Source organism: Schistocerca nitens, unplaced genomic scaffold (genome assembly GCF_023898315.1).
Source record: "Schistocerca nitens isolate TAMUIC-IGC-003100 unplaced genomic scaffold, iqSchNite1.1 HiC_scaffold_165, whole genome shotgun sequence".
Classification (NCBI taxonomy): domain Eukaryota; kingdom Metazoa; phylum Arthropoda; class Insecta; order Orthoptera; family Acrididae; genus Schistocerca; species Schistocerca nitens.
In genome coordinates, this window is record NW_026045706.1 from 17391 (window position 1) to 34412 (window position 17022).

General features: G+C 58.6%; 2 protein-coding genes across 2 annotated transcripts; both read right to left on the reverse strand.

The window, feature by feature from the left end:
* Window positions 1-635: 635 nt before the first annotated feature.
* LOC126219136 (uncharacterized) lies at window positions 636-1421 on the reverse strand. Its single transcript, XM_049942140.1, has one exon. It carries the CDS (start codon window positions 1419-1421, stop codon window positions 636-638), a length of 786 nt encoding a protein of 261 aa, XP_049798097.1.
* A 12294-nt stretch (window positions 1422-13715) lies between these two features.
* Window positions 13716-14501, reverse strand: LOC126219137 (uncharacterized). The gene has a single exon (XM_049942141.1). It carries the CDS (start codon window positions 14499-14501, stop codon window positions 13716-13718), a length of 786 nt encoding a protein of 261 aa, XP_049798098.1.
* Window positions 14502-17022: the final 2521 nt, after the last annotated feature.

The window sequence follows — 17022 nt, forward strand, 5'->3', positions numbered from 1 at the left end:
TGGTGCTGGTGCAGCAGCAACAACGACGAACAACGAGTAAGCAAGAAGAGGACGAAGCGGATGGCTGGTGGGTGAGTGCATTTATTTAGGCGGTCGACAAGGCAGTGCGTGATGTGGCGTTGTGACGGGGGTTTGCTCACGTGGCCTCGTTTGTGTTGATGCGCAGGAAGATGAGATGCGGGCAGACGCAGACGCGTACAGAGAGACGAGCCCGGTCTGCAGCAGGATGTGTGGCGCGGCGCGCCGAGTGCAGAGCAGCGCGCGCCGCCTGGGCCGGGCTGGGCCCGCCCGGCGGCGGGCCGCGCTGTTGTCGCGGACGTGAGCGCCCCCTGGCGGGTGGTCGGAGGCGGCGCGGTGGACGTGTGTCCGGTTGGCCAGTGCACATTGCGAGTGGCTGGCTGGCGGTCGGCGGCGAGACGGGAGAGGAGGTATGTGTCGCGGGCGCCTTTGCTGCGCTGCGTCGTTGCGTGCCTGGGCGTGCGCCTGTCGACTGTGTGTGACTGTGTTGGGCGTTGTGCCACGTACGTGTGTGCTCGGCCGAAGGCGTCGGAAGAAAAAGAGAGAGAGAGACGGGCGGGAAAGTGGGTCGGTGTGCGTGCGTCGCCCGTGATGCGATGATGTCGCGTCATGTCATGTCATGTCTTTGCGAAACGGCTGCCGAGAGGTGTGTGGTGGCGAGCGGGAATGTGCGTTTGGTGGTTGCCGGCCGGCCGGCAGTTGTTGGTGGTTCCTCCTGTGTGGTTGTTTGTGCTGCTTTGATGGCAACGTGGAAGGACGCCGGTTTTTCCGTGCCTTGCGTGTGGTTGTGTCGACGGTGACTGGTTGGGGGTGTGCGCCGATGCACGTGCCATGTTGTTATGTTTGGGTCGTGAGTGTGTTTTTGGCTGTGTTGTTGTGTACGGGAAGGGGGAGAGAGGAGGAGGCGGCGGCGGCGGCGGCGGCGGCGGCGGCGGGGGTGATAGTGCGTGCAGTAGTGCCGTTGCGACGGGCGTCGGGTGGAGCCGTGCGTAGTGGCGGAAAGGTGTAGGTTGCGGGAAGCGAGCCCGTCGCGTGTCGTCGTCGACGACGGGGTCGCGTGCGCTGTGAATCGAGAGTGGCGGGAAAGGGGCAGCGTGCCGCTGTGTCGTGGTCGTTAGCAGAGGCCTGTGTGCCTGTCCGTTTGTTTTCTGTCGGACGCTTGGTGCGAGGTGTTTGTTTTGTTTTGTTGCCGCCGCCGCGGTTGTTTTTGTTTGTCGGCTGTGCTGTGTCGGTGGGTCGGCGAGCTGTTTTGCGGTGCGTGAATGTGTTGGTGCAAAAGTGGCGGCGGCGTCATGGCTGCGACCGCGACGAGCCGCGGGCGCGCCATTGATGATGTTGAACACAGAGCGGCTGTGTGCAATGGGAGGCCTTGTGTACGGGTAGCGGTGTTGTCGTACGTGCATCCGGCCCGGTGCGGAAAGCGCCGTTGCGGTTGCGGGTTGCCTCTGGTCGCGACGTGTGGTGCTCGGCTTTGTGGGTTTTTTTGGTGCCCCTTTGGCCGGTGGGTGGTGTTTGTTGTTTTGTGTGTGTGTGTGTGTGTGTGTGTGTGTGGTCGGTCTCTTTGGCGCTCGGTATATATCTGCCTCCTGCTCGGTCTTGTTGTCGACGTCGTCTGTAGTTTTTTGCGGCTTGCCGACGACCGACCGACCGAACTACTACCTACCTGTGACAGCTACGTGTGGCGCCCGAAGGTGAACGTAACGTGACCTCGGCGCCCTTAGCCTAACCTAAGATGTCCGGCCGTAAGGTAGGTGCGGCCACCTGACGCCTCACGTCCGAACGCTTAACCTAACTTTGACGCCTAACCTAACTTTAACCCTTAACCTAACCCACGTCCACCTAACGTAACCTAACCTAACCCAAGCGACGCCAACCCTAACCTAAGGTGTTGTACACTGCGAATGTCGAAGGCATGTTATAGTCTTAGGTGGAGAGCACTACACGCAACAAGCGGCTACACGGGTAGCAGGGGTTGTGTGGCGTGGGCTGGGCGGTTTTGTTAGGTTAGATGGCCTTGGGCAAGTACAGAAAGGGGGCAACAGCAGCCTCAACGGGTGCGGGGACCAAGCAGCAATCGGTATCGTTTGTTAATTGTCAACTGTCGAAGCTGCGTTGGTACAGTACCGGAACCGCAAGCGCTGACAGAGAAAGCACCGAAGCTCTGCAATCGTGATAAGGTACAGAAAGCTGGCTGACGCCAGGGATAAATTCTGCCGAAATTGTCACAAAGGTACAGACGGTGTTTTAGAAAGGCTCGATTGCATGCAACCGGTGGTGGTGTGTTCGTCGCTGTTTGAGTAGTAGTTTTGATCCTGTAGTGAAGTAGAGGTGGATGGTTCCTGTGAAATATTGTGGGTGGAGGTTACACCCAACAACCGAGCTAGGTTTAATAATAATTGGCTCCTTTGACCGACCTCCCGACGCAGCAGCATTAGTGGCAGAACAACGGAGAGACGGATTTTGGAAACACATTTCACATACATTTTCCTCAGCATGTTAGGGTCTTAGGTGGAGATTTCAATTTACCCGATATAGACTGGGACACTCAGATGATGTTCAGGACGGGTGGTAGGGGGACAGAGAGCATCGAGTGACATTATACTGAGTGCACTGTCCGAAAATCACCTCGAGCAAAATGAACAGAGAACCGACTCGTGGAGATAACATCGTGGACCTACGGATGACAAACAGACCCGAACGTGTTTCGACTCTGTATGTGCAGAACAGGGACGCAGTGATCATAAGGCCGTTGCAGGGAGGACGGTGTATCTATCTGTTTTGGCTAGCAAGAGTAATAGAAGGCAGATTTGCAGACGACCCGACAGATGAAAAGGCAAATGCCTGTTCCGACACTGACAATGTTGAGTGTTCATGGAGAAAGTGCAAGGCAATGGTAAAAATGCGTTTTTAGACAGGTACGTGCCGAGTGTCGAACTGTGAGGGATGGGAAAAAAAACCCACCGTGGTATACTACAACAACAACGTTAGGAAACTGTTGCGAAAGCAAAGAGAGCTTCACCCAAAGTTTAAACGCAGCCAAAACCTCCGAGACAAACAGAAGCTAAACGATGTCCAAAGTGTGAGCGTAAGGAGGGCTATGCGTGAAGCGTTCAGTGAATTCGAAAGTAGAACAAACCCTATGTACCGACGTTGACAGAAAATGCTAGGACGTTCCGGTCTTGCGTTGAATCAGTAAGTGGCTCGAAACAGCATATCCAGACACTCCGGCATGGTGATGGCATTGAAACAGAGGATGACACGCGTAAAGCTGTGAAATACCTAAACACCTGTTTCCAAAGCTGTTTCACAGAGGACGGACCGCACTGCAGTTCCGTCTCTAAATGCTCGCACGAACGAGAAACCGGCTGACATCGAAATAAGTGTCCAAGGAGGAATGGGAAAGTCCGCCGGACCCGACGGGATTACCAATTCGCGATTCCTACACAGGGTACGCGAAACAACCTGCCCCCCTTCTAACAGCCGTGTACCGCAAGTCTCTGGAGAGGAAGGGAGGGTTCCAAATGATTGGAAAAGAGCACAGGTAGTCCCAGTCGTCGAGCAGATGCGCAAAAACCATAGACCCATATCTCTGACGTCGATGTGTTGTAGAACATGTTGTTTGCTCGAGTATCATGTCGTTTGTGGAAACTCCAGAGTCTACTATGTAGGAATCCATGTTGGATTCCGGAAACAGCGATCGTGTGTGAGACCCCCAGCTCGCTTTATTTGCGCATGAGACCCAGAAAATATGAGATACAGGCTCCCAGGTGGATGCCATTGTCGTTGACGTCCGGAAGGCGTTCGATACAGCTCCGCACCGTCGCCTGATAAACGACGTAAGAGTCTACAGAATATCAGACCAACTGTGTGGCTGGATTGACGAGATGTTAGCAGACGGAACACAGCATGTTGTTATCAATGGAGAGACAGACGTCTACAGACGTTAAAGTAACCCCTGGCGTGCCACGGGGGAGTGTTATGGGACCATTGCTTTTCACAATTCATATCATATAAATGAGCTAGTAGATAGTGCCGGACGTTCCATGCGTCGTTTCGCGGATGATGTGCTGTATGTAGTATACAGAGAGGTTGCAGGACGATCGGCAGCGGATAGGCACCCGGTGCAGGGAGTGGCAACTGTCCCCTTAACATAGACAAATGTGATGTATTGCGAATATACAGAAAGAAGGATCGTTTATTGTATGATTGATTATATGATAGCGGGACAAACACTGGTAGCTGTGACGTCTGTAAAATATGTATCTGGGAGTATGCGTGCGGAATGATTTGGAAGTGGAATGATGATCAGATAAAAGTAATTGTTGGTAAGGCGGGTACCAGGTTGAGATGCACTGGGAGAATGCTTAGCAAAAATGTAGTCCATCAACAAAGGAGGTGGCTTACAAAAACACGCGTTCGACCGACCCATACGTGAGTGTTGCCCACCAGTGTGGGATGCGTAGCAGGTCGGGTTGACGGAGGAGATAGAGAAAGGTCCAACGTTTCGTCACAGGGTTATGTGGTAACCGTGATAGTTAAGTGGCAGACTCTGCAAGGGAGGCGCTCTCTGCATCGCGGTGTAGCTTGCTCGCCAGGTTTTCGAGAGGGTGCGTTTCCGGATGAGGTATCGAATATATTGCTTCCCCGTACGTATATACCTCCCGAGGAGATCCCGAATGTAGTAAAAGTAGAGAGATTCGAGCGCGCACGGAGGCTTTCAGACAGTCGTTGTTCCCGCGAACCATACGCGACTGGAACGGCAAAGGGAGGCAATGACGACAGTGGCACGTAACGTAAAAAGTGCCCTCCGCCACACACCGTTGGGTGGCTTGCGGCGTATAAATGTAGGAGGTCGGCTGTCGTGTGTGCTTGGAGGCAGATTCGGTGTGTCTGTAGTTGCGGACGGCGGTCAGCCCCCCTCGCGTAAGCGGCGAGGGGCGGCGGCGCTCGGTTGGCCGGTGCCGATGTTGCGCAGGCGGCGCCCGTTTTGTTTGCGGCGGGCAATTTTGTGAGAAAGGGGCGCGAATGTTGGCGGGCGAGGTGGCCCGACGGCTGCGGGCCGATCGGGAAACGGTGGGAGGGCGATGGGGCGGCGGAGGTGCGTTTGCACGGCCGGCATCGCCGCACGCCTCCGCTTGTGTGGCTGTGGCGGCGGCCGCGCTGGCCGGGCTGGCGCGGCGACGGTGTGGCACTTTTGCCGAAGGTTTGGCCATTGTGGCGGGTCGTCGGCTGGGGCTGTGGGGGCGGCATGTGGGCGGGGGCGGCGATTCTCGGCGGGCCGAGCCAGGCTGTAGCGCGCGGTAGCTGCAGTTTGGCCGTGGTTTGCGGCGCTGCCGTGGCGACTGGTTGGCGACTGTGGTGTGGCCGTGTGTAGCCCCATCCTCGGTGGTTTGAACGGCGCGGGTGGTTGCGGCGCAGGTTTGGGGCTGGTCCGCACAGGCTGTCGGACGTTGGGCGGTAGCAAGCGCGGGAGGCGCGGCGCGGCGGCGCGCAGAGTGGCGGCCGCTCTCTCGGCCGTCCGCGCCCGCCCGCGACACTGGCTGGGCCTGGCGGCGCGGCGGCTATTCTCTGCCGCCGTGCTTGCCGCCTGCCGCTCTCGCTCTCGCTCTCGTGTGTGTACGCGCGTCGTCGAAATAATGGCAGATCAGGCGGCTACGAACGAGACTGCTGCGGCACCCGCCGCCACCGGCACGACGAAGAAGGCCAAGTCTGCGGCGTCTGCGAAGAAGCCGCGCGCCAAGCCTGCGCACCCGCGCACCTCTGAGATGGTGACGGCCGCCATCAAGAGTCTGAAGGAGCGCGGCGGCTCGTCGCTGCAGGCGATCAAGAAGTACATTGCCGCGCACTACAAGCTGGACGCGGAGAAGCTGGCGCCCTTTATCAAGAAGTACCTCAAGTCGGCCGTCGTGGCTGGCGAGCTGGTGCAGACGAAGGGGAAGGGCGCGTCCGGCTCTTTCAAGCTTGCCGGCGCCGGCGGCGGGGCGGCCGAGGGCGGCAAGGCCCGTGCCGGCGGTGCGAAGAAGAAGCGCGCCGCTCCGGCCAGCAAGGAGAAGAAGGGCGCCCGTGCGGCCGGCGCAAAGAAGGCTGGTGGCGTGAAGGCGGCGACCGGTCGGAAGGCGGGCGCCGCCAAGAAGGCGTCTGCGGCGTCGGCGGCTCCCGCGGGTGCGAAGAAGGCGGCTGCGGCCAAGCCGGCCAAGGCCAAGTCGCCGTCGAAGGCGAAGAAGGCCGCGAAGGTTCCGACGAAGAAGCCGAAGGCGCCGCGCCCGAAGAAGGCGACGACGCCGTCTAAGGCGAAGGCTTCGCCCAAGAAGAAGAAGTGAAGTTAAAGTAAAGAAAGGAAAGGGGAAGGAAGGGAAGGGCTGGCGCTTGACCCCGTCGTCCCCCACCCCCCTCCCCCGCGTCGTCTAGTGGCGCGCGATGGCACGGCTGCGCGCGGCCCAAAACGGCCCTTCTCAGGGCCATCAGAGGACGTCGGGAAGGCGTTGATTGTCGTGCTTGGCGCGTTGTGTTGTCTTGTTTGGGTGGCCGTGCGTGCATGCGCCGGGGTGTGTGTGTGTGTGTGTGTGTGGGGTTGGTTGGTGTTTGTGTGGCGTTTCTGTATGACCCTTGTGGGTACTGTGTGCGTGCCGTGGTGGTTGGATTGTGGGGCCGGTGGCGGTAGGCGGCGGCGCGCGGTAGCGGAGCGGTTGTGGCCGTTTTGTTTTGTGTTTTGTATTTTGTGCGGCGGCCGACGGTTGGTTTCTCATGTTTCTGGAGACTCTGTTTGTTTGCTTGCTTTGCGGATGGCGCGTCTTGTTTGTTATGTGTGTGTCCTCTCTGTGTGAAAGGGGGACGGGGACGTTGAGACGTGGAAGTGGCCGGCGGGAATTGGGAAGGCGCGGTGGCGCCTCGGAGACGGCGGCGGCCAGCCACCCGTGGTGACGTCGTCCGGCTGTTTGTTTGTGTGTATTTGAAGGGGTGGGGTGGGATGACGTCGATTGTGATTGTTGGCGAGAGCGGCTGTGTACGGGAGGGAGGGTGGGGAATTGTGGTGGTTGTTTTAACGGGGCTAGAGAGAGAGGCTGGGCGGCAAGACCGACAAAAGTTTTGCTCGCGACGGAGAGATGTTAGTGGCCCTGAAAAGGGCCGTTTTTTTTGTGTTGCGCGCGTGCGGTGCCGTGCCGCGGCTAAGCGGTTTAGGCGCGCTCGCCGCGGATGCGGCGCGCGAGCTGGATGTCCTTGGGCATGATGGTGACGCGCTTGGCGTGGATTGCGCACAGGTTGGTGTCTTCGAAGAGGCCGACGAGGTAGGCCTCGCTGGCCTCCTGCAGGGCCATGACTGCGGAGCTCTGGAAGCGCAGGTCGGTCTTGAAGTCCTGGGCGATCTCGCGCACTAGGCGCTGGAACGGCAGCTTGCGGATGAGCAGCTCTGTGCTCTTCTGGTAGCGCCTGATTTCTCGCAGGGCGACGGTGCCCGGCCTGTAGCGGTGGGGCTTCTTGACGCCGCCGGTGGCGGGCGCGCTCTTCCTCGCCGCCTTGGTGGCGAGCTGTTTGCGCGGCGCCTTTCCGCCGGTGGACTTGCGGGCCGTTTGCTTTGTGCGGGCCATAGCGGTTAGCGGTGCGTGCGGTAGCGAAGCGTCCGGTGCTGCCTTGACAACGGGCCCGCGCGGGCCCGTGCTGCGCTTATATGCCCTCGGTGCGCGTGGTGGGGGGAGGGCGGGCCAGAGTCTATATAGGGGGGCGGCGCGCGCTCACGGCGCACCGTAGCCGACTCGCTAGCGCCGGGTGAGGAGCTGCCGCTTGTGCTTTTTTTGTTGCTTGAGGAGGAGGAAGAATGACAGGCCGCGGCAAGGGAGGAAAGGGGCTGGGCAAGGGTGGCGCCAAGCGGCACCGCAAGGTGTTGCGCGACAACATCCAGGGCATCACGAAGCCCGCCATCCGCCGCCTGGCTCGCAGGGGCGGCGTGAAGCGCATCTCTGGTCTGATCTACGAGGAGACCCGCGGAGTGCTGAAGGTGTTCCTGGAGAACGTGATCCGCGACGCGGTGACGTACACTGAGCACGCCAAGCGCAAGACTGTGACGGCCATGGACGTGGTGTACGCCCTGAAGAGGCAGGGGCGCACCCTGTACGGTTTCGGCGGTTAGGCAGGCAGCCGGTGTGCTGTGCTGTGGCCTTCCCGCGGCCGTGCCGTTGCCCGTGCTTGGTGGGAGAGACGAAAAACGGCCCTTTTCAGGGCCACCACACTGTTCGGAAATTGAAAAGTGCGAAAGGGTCTGTGTTGCCTGCCTGCCTCTGTGTGTGTGTGTTTGTTGTTGTTGTTGTTGTTGTTGTTGTTGTGCGCCTCTGTTGCTTTGCGTGCGTGCGTTCCGTTTGGAGTTTCGACGTGACGTGTGTGATGATGGATGCGGGAGGGCGCGGCTGAGTCCGGTGTGTGCGTGGTTTGTTTGTGGCGCGGGCCGGATCATCGATCGGATCAGCTGTTTGGTTTGGTTTGGTTTGTCCTGTGCCTGTGTGTTTGGAGAGCGCGCGCGGCGGCCCGCGTGTCGTCCGTCGTCGGGCCGTTACGCGCTCTTTTAATTATGAACATATTAACAATGATCACATCACATTATTGGTGTATTGATGTCGTTGTCGTTGTTTGGAACGCGACTGTGCGTGCGTGGAGGGGTGCAGAAAAAATGTGTGTGTGTTCGGCCACACGGGCTGTGGACAAGATGGCGGACGTGCGCCGGCGCTGTGGACGTTGTTGTAAAGTGCGGCGAGGACGACGGAAACTTTGCTTTGGACGTAGGTTTGTGTGGTGGCCCTGAAAAGGGCCGATTGTTGTGAGGCGAGCCGGCAAGGCAAAGGCGCGTTTGCGTTTGCGTGCAGGGAGCACGCAAGCGCAGCGCCGCGGTCCCTGTTTAGGCCTTCTTCTCGGTCTTCTTTGGCAGCAGGACGGCCTGGATGTTGGGCAGGACACCACCCTGTGCGATGGTGACGCCCGACAAGAGCTTGTTGAGCTCCTCGTCGTTGCGGATGGCGAGCTGCAGGTGGCGCGGGATGATGCGCGTCTTCTTGTTGTCGCGGGCCGCGTTTCCGGCCAGCTCGAGCACCTCAGCCGCGAGGTACTCCATGACGGCGGCGAGGTAGACGGGCGCCCCGGCGCCGACGCGCTCGGCGTAGTTTCCCTTGCGCAGGAGGCGGTGGATTCTGCCGACCGGGAACTGGAGCCCAGCCCTGCTTGAGCGGGACTTTGACTTGCCCTTGACTTTGCCTCCCTTTCCGCGTCCGGACATGGCGTTTGGCTAGTGGCGTAAGCGCTAAACACGTAACCGTAACGGTGCGAGCCGCAGCGAGTCGAGCAGCGGAGTGCGTGCGTGTGCCGGCGGCGGCGGGGTGGGGGTCCCTTTATGGGCTCGGGTGCGGCGGCCGGTTGCGCGCGCGCCCCATTGGTCGGCGGCCGCAACAGGGCGAGCTGGTAAAGGTGCGGTGTTGCGGTAGCGGCGGGTGCCACTGTGTGGGGAGACGCTGACTAGAGCGGAGCGCTTGCTGCCTGTTGTTGTACGTTCGAGATGCCGCCCAAGACTAGCGGGAAGGCCGCCAAGAAGGCCGGCAAGGCGCAGAAGAACATTTCGAAGGGCGACAAGAAGAAGAAGCGCAAGAGGAAGGAGAGCTATGCCATCTACATCTACAAGGTGCTGAAGCAGGTGCACCCCGACACGGGCATCTCGTCGAAGGCGATGAGCATCATGAACAGCTTCGTGAACGACATTTTCGAGCGCATTGCGGCCGAGGCGTCTCGCCTGGCGCACTACAACAAGCGCTCGACCATCACGTCCCGCGAGATCCAGACGGCTGTGCGGCTCTTGCTGCCTGGCGAGCTGGCCAAGCACGCCGTGAGCGAGGGCACGAAGGCGGTGACCAAGTACACGAGCTCCAAGTAAGGAGGAGGTTGTTACTTCGGCTCTTGGAAGGAAGGAAGGAAGGAAGGAAGGAAGGAAGGAAGCTCCCTCCGTTGCGAGAGCGGCAAAACGGCCCTTTTCAGGGCCACCAAATTGCCTTTGCGGGAAGAGCGGAATTGTTTGTGTGTGTGTGAGTGAGTGAGTGAGTGAGAGGGGCGGCATAGCTACCCGGTTTGGTTGGTTGCGAGGCAGCTGGTGGTGCTGCTGTGCCGTGGTGGTGTGGTCTCGAATGTGGTTGTGGTTGTGGTTACTGGGGTACGGCCGCGAGGGTTTGGTTGCCGCCGGTGTGACGTGGAATGCGTGCACGAGTCTTGGCGTGGTTGTTTGTCGACACACAGATAGATCGATAGGAGGTGTTGGTGCTGTCTGTGGCGCTGATTCATGTCTTTGTCTCCGTCTGCCCGGTTAGTCACGTGACTGCAATTGAAAGTCCTCGCGATTGATTGATTGTTGGATGTCACCGTTACGGCCGTCTGTTGTCACATCATACATGATGGCGAGGGTGAAATGTTGTGTTGCCGTCGACTATTCCCTTTGCTGTACGGCGCGTTGGTGTGTGTGTGTTGGTGACGTTTTAAATGGACGTGTCGTACTATCATCCATTACGAAGTCGCCAAGAAATGTACGGGCGGGTGGGGTAGGCGACACGCACGGTGGTGTACCTATTTGGCCCTTGATTTGATGATAGCCGTTTCTGCAGTTTGACTGATGATTGATTGGACTGTTGTGCGCACGCACGTCATTCACGGTGCACGTGTGTTCGGTTGAGTACAGTAAGCGTGAGGCTAGACGACGACGGTCGTTGTTTGTTGTTATGGGCGTACACGCGTTTCGTTGGTCTGTGTCCCCCGGTGTGAAATGGCAGGTGTGTCGGTGATGTGATCCGATCCGGCGGCTCTGAGTAACTGTCAATATCGGCGCGGTACACCGGCGTCATGGCAACGTGTCGGTGTTCACACCAGTCGCACTGTGGCACCGTCGGCGCCGCGAACGGTGACGAAAGGCTGACCTTTGATCGGTCGAGTGTCGTGTCTGGGCAGAACGTGTGGAATGAGCAAAACTGTTGGGGACGGAAACAATGGTGGAGGAGGGGAACGGAAAGTAATAAAACAAACAAAATGGAGAAGCAATCACCGGAAAACGAAGCAGGGAAAAACGGAGAGGCGCTGTCTATAGCAACGGAACGTTCCCGTGCATTGCAGCCGCACTGAAAGGCGTTTACGGCGCGGCTGCAGGTGTCGGCCGTGGTGACGGCTGAATTGCATTGCCTTCCCGGATGAAACGTTCGCCGACATGGCTCGGAGGAGGAATCTATGAGAATGCGTTGCCCTTGCCTGCCGTTTCGTGTGCCCTCCTGTTGTGTACGCTGTTGTTGTCCGGTGTAGCGAAGGGTGTGTATGTAGGGGTGTGTGTGTGTTTAGTGGGGAATTGGAAGGTCGATAGCTGCCGTCACGGTCAAGATAACGCAGTCAAAGGTGTCGCGAAAAAGTGTGTTAGCCGTGGTTGGTTGGTTCGTGTGTTTTAAAGAGAATGGACGAGAGAGAGAAAGTAGGTGGAGAGTGCGTTGCGTGTTGCCTAACTGCGTCCGCGAATATGGCAGTAGTTGGTGGTGGGCGTGCCCTTGCATGTGGCCCGGAAGGCGTGTCCGTTTCGCGGTAGTGGCACCGCTGCTGGCATATTCGGGAGATGGGAGGGGCGCGAAAGGAGAAAGGAGACGCGGAGGCTTTTAAAGACGGGGAGGGCGCGTGTGGGTGGCTCGCGCTGCGCTCGGCGGTTGTGTTTGTGCAACAAATGTGTTGCCGGGAGGGGACCGTTGTTGTGGTGCGGTTGTAGCCTCAGACGCGGCCGGCAGTGAACGTGAGACGACGGATGCGGGCCGGGGCGGCGCATGTCGCCGGTGCCATGCCTTTTAAGAGCCGCGTGGTCGGGGGTGTGCGCACCGTGTGTCGTGTTGCGAGACAGCATCATTTGTGCTGCGTGGCGTGGCGTGGCGTGGGGGCGAGGAGAGCGAGCCGCGCGGTGTGCTTGTGCGCCGGAGAATGGCACACTGCGCCTGCCCGTTGAGGAGGCCGATGGCCGTGGTGTGGTGGAAATGGAGCGCGTCGGACGTGCACCAATGAGAAAGAGAAACAAAGCGGCGACAACGAACGAAAGGGGGAGGGAGGCCATTGTGTCACATGCGGCGGTGGGAGGAAAAAAAAAAAAACAAACAAACAAGAAACGAAGACGTAAGAAAGAGGAGAAACAACAAAGAGAATGAGTCGTGCGTTCGCGAGGGGGGGTGCGCGTGTAACTCCGGTACGCGCAGTGCCGGAGCCCAACGGCTGTGTCGTCGACGCCAGTGCTTGTCGGCCGAATGGGTGCGGGAATAGAGGCAGCGTCGGCACGGAGAAGCAAGCAAGAAGGAAGGACGCACGCGCGCTGCGGCGTTTGGCGCGGTTTGCGGCTGGCGCCTTTGGTGGCAACGGCCGGGACAAGCAGCGGTGTATGGTGGTGTGCGGGGCGGACAGGGGCGGCGGCGGTGGTGGACTGGGAGGAGGCGAGGCGGCGCCGACGGTGGCGTGTGGTACGGCGAAAACGGGACGGACGGACGGCGGATGTTGGAGAGGCGCCGCGCACGCAGACACATGGAAGGAAGGAAGGAACGAACGCAAGGGAACAAATGGAGGGGGCGAATGTGGAGATGCGGGCAGGCGGTGGTGTTTGTGGGCATGTGGTGGGGAGAAGGGCGGGGGCGGGAGGACAGAGGCGAGGCGACTGCGTGCTTGCTCGCTCGCTCGCGTGTCTTTTGTTTTTGTGTTTGTTTTTCCATCGTTTGGTCGCCTTGGAGCCTGTCGGTCCCGTCCGTGTGTGGCCACGCTTCGGGTGCGTGTATGTTTGTACGTTTCGTTTGTTCGTCTTCTGCAGCAGAGGCGGTGCGCGGCAGTGGGAACGCCTGCCTGGCGGCTGGGACGGCCAGCAAATGCGGTTGGATGGGCGGCCACAGCACCGCACCTGTGCCCAAGGAGGCGACGCTGGCGGCGGGGCCCCCTCGGATGCGGCCGGCTGGGGGCTGTGTGCGCTGCCGCTGCCGCTGCCGCCGCCGCCGCCGCCGCCGCCGCCGCCGCCGCCGCCGCCGCCGCCGCCGGTGCTGGTGCTGGTGCTGGTGCAGCAGCAACAACGACGAACAACGAGTAAGCAAGAAGAGGACGAAGCGGATGGCTGGTGGGTGAGTGCATTTATTTAGGCGGTCGACAAGGCAGTGCGTGATGTGGCGTTGTGACGGGGGTTTGCTCACGTGGCCTCGTTTGTGTTGATGCGCAGGAAGATGAGATGCGGGCAGACGCAGACGCGTACAGAGAGACGAGCCCGGTCTGCAGCAGGATGTGTGGCGCGGCGCGCCGAGTGCAGAGCAGCGCGCGCCGCCTGGGCCGGGCTGGGCCCGCCCGGCGGCGGGCCGCGCTGTTGTCGCGGACGTGAGCGCCCCCTGGCGGGTGGTCGGAGGCGGCGCGGTGGACGTGTGTCCGGTTGGCCAGTGCACATTGCGAGTGGCTGGCTGGCGGTCGGCGGCGAGACGGGAGAGGAGGTATGTGTCGCGGGCGCCTTTGCTGCGCTGCGTCGTTGCGTGCCTGGGCGTGCGCCTGTCGACTGTGTGTGACTGTGTTGGGCGTTGTGCCACGTACGTGTGTGCTCGGCCGAAGGCGTCGGAAGAAAAAGAGAGAGAGAGACGGGCGGGAAAGTGGGTCGGTGTGCGTGCGTCGCCCGTGATGCGATGATGTCGCGTCATGTCATGTCATGTCTTTGCGAAACGGCTGCCGAGAGGTGTGTGGTGGCGAGCGGGAATGTGCGTTTGGTGGTTGCCGGCCGGCCGGCAGTTGTTGGTGGTTCCTCCTGTGTGGTTGTTTGTGCTGCTTTGATGGCAACGTGGAAGGACGCCGGTTTTTCCGTGCCTTGCGTGTGGTTGTGTCGACGGTGACTGGTTGGGGGTGTGCGCCGATGCACGTGCCATGTTGTTATGTTTGGGTCGTGAGTGTGTTTTTGGCTGTGTTGTTGTGTACGGGAAGGGGGAGAGAGGAGGAGGCGGCGGCGGCGGCGGCGGCGGCGGCGGCGGGGGTGATAGTGCGTGCAGTAGTGCCGTTGCGACGGGCGTCGGGTGGAGCCGTGCGTAGTGGCGGAAAGGTGTAGGTTGCGGGAAGCGAGCCCGTCGCGTGTCGTCGTCGACGACGGGGTCGCGTGCGCTGTGAATCGAGAGTGGCGGGAAAGGGGCAGCGTGCCGCTGTGTCGTGGTCGTTAGCAGAGGCCTGTGTGCCTGTCCGTTTGTTTTCTGTCGGACGCTTGGTGCGAGGTGTTTGTTTTGTTTTGTTGCCGCCGCCGCGGTTGTTTTTGTTTGTCGGCTGTGCTGTGTCGGTGGGTCGGCGAGCTGTTTTGCGGTGCGTGAATGTGTTGGTGCAAAAGTGGCGGCGGCGTCATGGCTGCGACCGCGACGAGCCGCGGGCGCGCCATTGATGATGTTGAACACAGAGCGGCTGTGTGCAATGGGAGGCCTTGTGTACGGGTAGCGGTGTTGTCGTACGTGCATCCGGCCCGGTGCGGAAAGCGCCGTTGCGGTTGCGGGTTGCCTCTGGTCGCGACGTGTGGTGCTCGGCTTTGTGGGTTTTTTTGGTGCCCCTTTGGCCGGTGGGTGGTGTTTGTTGTTTTGTGTGTGTGTGTGTGTGTGTGTGTGTGTGGTCGGTCTCTTTGGCGCTCGGTATATATCTGCCTCCTGCTCGGTCTTGTTGTCGACGTCGTCTGTAGTTTTTTGCGGCTTGCCGACGACCGACCGACCGAACTACTACCTACCTGTGACAGCTACGTGTGGCGCCCGAAGGTGAACGTAACGTGACCTCGGCGCCCTTAGCCTAACCTAAGATGTCCGGCCGTAAGGTAGGTGCGGCCACCTGACGCCTCACGTCCGAACGCTTAACCTAACTTTGACGCCTAACCTAACTTTAACCCTTAACCTAACCCACGTCCACCTAACGTAACCTAACCTAACCCAAGCGACGCCAACCCTAACCTAAGGTGTTGTACACTGCGAATGTCGAAGGCATGTTATAGTCTTAGGTGGAGAGCACTACACGCAACAAGCGGCTACACGGGTAGCAGGGGTTGTGTGGCGTGGGCTGGGCGGTTTTGTTAGGTTAGATGGCCTTGGGCAAGTACAGAAAGGGGGCAACAGCAGCCTCAACGGGTGCGGGGACCAAGCAGCAATCGGTATCGTTTGTTAATTGTCAACTGTCGAAGCTGCGTTGGTACAGTACCGGAACCGCAAGCGCTGACAGAGAAAGCACCGAAGCTCTGCAATCGTGATAAGGTACAGAAAGCTGGCTGACGCCAGGGATAAATTCTGCCGAAATTGTCACAAAGGTACAGACGGTGTTTTAGAAAGGCTCGATTGCATGCAACCGGTGGTGGTGTGTTCGTCGCTGTTTGAGTAGTAGTTTTGATCCTGTAGTGAAGTAGAGGTGGATGGTTCCTGTGAAATATTGTGGGTGGAGGTTACACCCAACAACCGAGCTAGGTTTAATAATAATTGGCTCCTTTGACCGACCTCCCGACGCAGCAGCATTAGTGGCAGAACAACGGAGAGACGGATTTTGGAAACACATTTCACATACATTTTCCTCAGCATGTTAGGGTCTTAGGTGGAGATTTCAATTTACCCGATATAGACTGGGACACTCAGATGATGTTCAGGACGGGTGGTAGGGGGACAGAGAGCATCGAGTGACATTATACTGAGTGCACTGTCCGAAAATCACCTCGAGCAAAATGAACAGAGAACCGACTCGTGGAGATAACATCGTGGACCTACGGATGACAAACAGACCCGAACGTGTTTCGACTCTGTATGTGCAGAACAGGGACGCAGTGATCATAAGGCCGTTGCAGGGAGGACGGTGTATCTATCTGTTTTGGCTAGCAAGAGTAATAGAAGGCAGATTTGCAGACGACCCGACAGATGAAAAGGCAAATGCCTGTTCCGACACTGACAATGTTGAGTGTTCATGGAGAAAGTGCAAGGCAATGGTAAAAATGCGTTTTTAGACAGGTACGTGCCGAGTGTCGAACTGTGAGGGATGGGAAAAAAAACCCACCGTGGTATACTACAACAACAACGTTAGGAAACTGTTGCGAAAGCAAAGAGAGCTTCACCCAAAGTTTAAACGCAGCCAAAACCTCCGAGACAAACAGAAGCTAAACGATGTCCAAAGTGTGAGCGTAAGGAGGGCTATGCGTGAAGCGTTCAGTGAATTCGAAAGTAGAACAAACCCTATGTACCGACGTTGACAGAAAATGCTAGGACGTTCCGGTCTTGCGTTGAATCAGTAAGTGGCTCGAAACAGCATATCCAGACACTCCGGCATGGTGATGGCATTGAAACAGAGGATGACACGCGTAAAGCTGTGAAATACCTAAACACCTGTTTCCAAAGCTGTTTCACAGAGGACGGACCGCACTGCAGTTCCGTCTCTAAATGCTCGCACGAACGAGAAACCGGCTGACATCGAAATAAGTGTCCAAGGAGGAATGGGAAAGTCCGCCGGACCCGACGGGATTACCAATTCGCGATTCCTACACAGGGTACGCGAAACAACCTGCCCCCCTTCTAACAGCCGTGTACCGCAAGTCTCTGGAGAGGAAGGGAGGGTTCCAAATGATTGGAAAAGAGCACAGGTAGTCCCAGTCGTCGAGCAGATGCGCAAAAACCATAGACCCATATCTCTGACGTCGATGTGTTGTAGAACATGTTGTTTGCTCGAGTATCATGTCGTTTGTGGAAACTCCAGAGTCTACTATGTAGGAATCCATGTTGGATTCCGGAAACAGCGATCGTGTGTGAGACCCCCAGCTCGCTTTATTTGCGCATGAGACCCAGAAAATATGAGATACAGGCTCCCAGGTGGATGCCATTGTCGTTGACGTCCGGAAGGCGTTCGATACAGCTCCGCACCGTCGCCTGATAAACGACGTAAGAGTCTACAGAATATCAGACCAACTGTGTGGCTGGATTGACGAGATGTTAGCAGACGGAACACAGCATGTTGTTATCAATGGAG